Source organism: Galeopterus variegatus, unplaced genomic scaffold, assembly GCF_000696425.1.
Source record: "Galeopterus variegatus unplaced genomic scaffold, G_variegatus-3.0.2 Scaffold15058, whole genome shotgun sequence".
NCBI classification, from domain to species: domain Eukaryota; kingdom Metazoa; phylum Chordata; class Mammalia; order Dermoptera; family Cynocephalidae; genus Galeopterus; species Galeopterus variegatus.
In genome coordinates this window covers 22,217-26,630 of record NW_007741169.1, presented here as the reverse complement: position 1 = coordinate 26,630, position 4,414 = coordinate 22,217, and the positions used below count along the sequence as shown (strand labels likewise).

Below are 4,414 nucleotides of genomic sequence, written 5' to 3'. Positions count from 1 at the left end.
GCCCCCCAAACTCACGGTGCCATCCCTGCTTCCTTCCTCCTCCTGAAAAGGCCGCCCAGACTCCCCACTCAGACTGCAGGGTTCCCTCAAGCCCCCACCTCCCACCCCTGCCAAACCTCTTAGTTTTCTTTCCTTGTATTCTTGCTAATCACTTCATTTGGTGTGGCATTTTTGACACAAATTAGAGGATGGATGTCATGGCAAGGCTTTCAGAGAAAATCTGAAAGTACTGAGGAACGCCATAGAAACGAAAGATAACCACGAAAAATAAGACATCAGGGCAAAGTTTAGAAGGACGGGGCATGCTCAGCCTTGAGTGAATGTCACCATGGGGAGCCGCGGTGACAGTTCTCTAACACATAAGGAATGCACGTAAGAGAAAGGGACCNCATCAGCAAGAGCAGAATGAACAGAGACATCTCAGGTTTCAGCCGGGAAAACATATGTCACATGTTTGAGCTGTAGGAGAGGAGGGGCTGCCAAGAGGACTGGTGACACCATCCTCGCCAGAGACGCTCACGATGAGATCACAGCGGCCTGGGGCGCTGTCCAGCAGGGCCAACGTCAGCCGTGCCCGGACCATGCCAGGGTGAGCCTTGCCAGGCTCTGTGTGGAGCCTCCCATCGCCTGGCAATCCCATCGCCTGGAATGGTCCAGATGGACAGGGCTGGTGGCAATTCCAGATTACCATGGTTTACTTCAGATACCCAGAAATCCAAGGAACACTGTGCACCTCTGTAAAACATTTCAGATCACCTTGTTACCCGGTGGCCAGGATTCCAGGCATTTGTTTCCTGGAAAGCCCATTCATTCCTTTCCTACAGCCAGCTCCTGTCTGCCCAGTAACAGCCGCAGCAGCCGCAGCCATCCCATCAGTAATAGCTCTGAGAGACAGAGCATTCGCCATGTGGCAGCGCTGTATACACATCCCTTCACTCATGCCTCACCATAATCATAAGACCCATTTTACAGATGAGCAAGCTGAGGCTTAGAGAGGGCTACTGACTTGCCACCACTGGTCATGTCTGGGCCCAGCGTTCTGTGACGTCAGAACCCACGATCATGAGCATGCCTCTACATAGCCAAGAACACAGTATGCATCTCAGACGCCCAATAAGGAACTGATCCAAATGGGGCCCCAAGACCCTCAGAGGTCAGGGGCGCTGGCCGTTTGATAATGTTCACTTGAATGGAGAATGGGCACCTTTGAAGACTCACTCACTGTCTCCTCTCCCCAAGCCACCACCCCCACACAGTTCAAGATCTGTGATATTTAAACCAAATCTCTCCTAGAAGGCCCCCTCTCCACCCCGTCTGCCAGACCCCACACCTGGCCCCACACGACTCCACCAGGGACCTCAGTGAACTGACAGGGCTGCTGGTGGTGTGGACTCTTTCACACACTGTTACCGACCCCAAGCTGGTGAGCACAGGGTTCCCGGCAGCCTTCATAGCCATAGCCAGCCCGTGTGGTTTAAAAGCACCCACCCTCCCCTCAGAGGGTGCTTAGAGGGGATATCGTGCAGAGGCTGCTATTACAGCTTCAGATAACTCTGGGTCAGATTTTTATCCTTCTTCCCTTCCAAGCAATTCTAGGCTCATCGGGCTTCTGTCCTTCTGCCTCTTTCTGAGGTCGTGAAGACGGCTGACACGGTTTCCATGACAGACTTGAAGAGCCAGTTTCCCAGCGCTTTGCTGCTGTCTGTGCCAACGCCTTCATCACAAGGCTCTCTGGGGCCTCACTTGTCAGAGTTCCAGCTGAGGGACTAGCAGAGCCACCCGACATGGGACTTCAGAACCAACTGCACACCCACCTCGCCCCACTGAAAGAGCCACCTAAGAACAAGCGCAGGAACTGGGGCCTGTGGGTCACGGGCTCTGTACAAGCCCATATGCTGACGGTGTCACAGCTGTCCCCACTCACAGGAAAGCTTGTGGGGAGGCTCAGGGCAGGGCAGGCGGCCTGGGAAGTGTAGCAAGCAGGATTTTTGTACTGTTCCGACGACTGCAGGCTGATGTCAGGCCTGGAGTCAGGTGAATTNTACTGACTTGCAACCACTGGTCATGTCTGGGCCCAGCGTTCTGTGACGTCAGAACCCACGACCATGAGCATGCCTCTACATAGCCAAGAACACAGTATGCATCTCAGACGCCCAATAAGGAACTGATCCAAATGGGGCCCCCAAGACCCTCAGAGGTCAGGGGCGCTGGCCCTTTGATAATGTTCACTTGAATGGAGAATGGGCACCTTTGAAGACTCATTCACTGTCTCCTCTCCCCAAGCCACCACCCCCACACTGTTCCAGATCTGTGATATTTAAACCAAGTCTCTCCTAGAAGGCCCCCTCTCCACCCCGTCTGCCAGACCCCACACCTGGCCCCACACGACTCCACCAGGGACCTCAGTGAACTGACAGGGCTGCTGGTGGTGCAGACTCCTTCACACACTGTCACCGACCCCAAGCTGGTGAGCACAGGGTTCCCGGCAGCCTTCATAGCCATAGCCAGCCCGTGTGGTTTAAAAGCACCCACCCTCCCCTCAGAGGGTGCTTAGAGGGGATATCGTGCAGAGGCTGCTATTACAGCTTCAGATAACTCTGGGTCAGATTTTTATCCCTCTTCCCTTCCAAGCAATTCTAGGCTCATCGGGCTTCTGTCCTTCTGCCTCTTTCTGAGGTCGTGAAGACGGCTGACACGGTTTCCATGACAGACTTGAAGAGCCAGTTTCCCGGCGCTTTGCTGCTGTCTGTGCCAACGCCTTCATCACAAGGCTCTCTGGGGCCTCACTTGTCAGAGGTCCAGCTGAGGGACTAGCAGAGCCACCCGACATGGGACTTCAGAACCAACCGCACACCCACCTTGCCCGACTGAAAGAGCCACCCAAGAACAAGCGCAGGAACTGGGGCCTGTGGGTCACGGGCTCTGTACAAGCACATATGCTGATGGTGTCACAGCTGTCCCCACTCACAGGAAAGCTTGTGGGGAGGCTCAGGGCAGGGCAGGCGGCCTGGGAAGTGTAGCAAGCAGGATTTTTGTACTGTTCTGACGACTGCAGGCTGATGTCAGGCCTGGACTCAGGTGAATAAAATTTATTCCTTCTTGATGGAAAAGTTGGACTCAAGCCACAAATCGATATTCCTGGGGAGTCTTAATTTTTCTTCCAGCTTCACCAAGCTCAGTGGAGCTTAAAGCAGGCTTTTTTCTCATGCAAAGAGACAAGAGGATGCAGAGAGCAAAACAGTGTGGAGCCCTGGGGCGGGAAGGAGGCCCTTTCAGACTTTTGCTCTCCCAGCTGCCTTTTCCAGACCCGTATATTGGCAGGGTGGGGGGAGGAGGGAGAACCCAAAGATGGCTTCTGGATGTCTGGCCTCATGGACCCCAACCTGTGATGGTGAATGTCAGGGCCCAAACAGTGAGGATCAACACTCCCCGATAAACTCAGCCAAGACATGCCAACCCTCACCCACGAGTCAGCTCTCAGTTGCTTTTCCAGCAGATGGGTTTGTTCTCCCTTTTGTGGCTTGTTGCCACAGTGCCCACGTTCCACCCACCGTGATTGGCGCACACATCTAGGATGCAGACGGATGGGATTCTGTCTTAAGAAGGGTGCAGAAGTGCTCCCTGTGTATGGCCAATAGGTACTCCCTAGCATCTAACCCTGGCCACATTACACCAATCATGGCTTGAGGAGCTCAGCTCCTTGAAATTGAGACCCATCCCTGGATCATGTAGAGAATAAACAGCGAGGTACATTAACAACAGAGTCAGCTACCTTCATGGCGCCCATAGCTTGGAAAGTCACAGCTGATCTTAAAGGGGTCAGCGCAGCCAGCATCGCATTGAATCTTACACTCTTGTTCTTAATAGGTGAATGGTATTGTCCGTCGGGACTCATGGAACCAAACCTGTGGTGGGGGAGGATGGAAAGAGAGGTGGGGTTAACAAAGAGGAGGACATGGCACCACTAGACGTGAAGTCAGGAGGCTCCCACGGGCACACCCAGGGAAGCGCACAGTTTCCCGCATCCTGGAACCTCCCCCGTGTGACAGAGAGCAGAGTAAGGGCTGGGGAGTGCCTCCCTAAGGATTCTGAGAAAGGTTCGACTCATGGGAGGTAAGAGCAGGTTTCCTGTCACTATCAACCTGAGGCTCAGCACGAGAGGGAGGCGGGAGGACCGACACCATTAAACCAGTACCAGAGCCTGACTGTGCAAACCGCACACTGGCACACTTTTTAAAAATTAATATACAGTTCACATACCATAAAATTCACCCCCTTAAAATGTGCAGTTCAATGGGTTTTAGTATGTTCACAAAGTTGTGCAACCATCACCACTATCTGATTCCAAAACATTGCATCACCCCAGAAAGAAACCTGTACCTTTAGCAGTCACTCCCCATGCCCGACACCCTCC

General features: G+C 53.5%; 1 protein-coding gene across 1 annotated transcript in view; it reads right to left on the bottom strand.

Annotated features, from left to right (window-relative positions):
• Positions 1-520: 520 nt before the first annotated feature.
• The window catches only part of LOC103582147 (acyl-coenzyme A oxidase-like protein), a gene marked incomplete at its 3' end in the record, with an annotated part of 25,017 nt that continues 21,123 nt past the window's right edge, over positions 521-4,414 (bottom strand). Inside the window, exons 5-6 of the mRNA XM_008563822.1 lie at positions 3,773-3,905; positions 521-643 (exon numbers count right to left, since the gene is read on the bottom strand). Of these exons, the coding sequence (XP_008562044.1) occupies positions 521-643; positions 3,773-3,905 (256 nt within the window). The remainder of the gene's footprint in view (positions 644-3,772; positions 3,906-4,414) is intronic.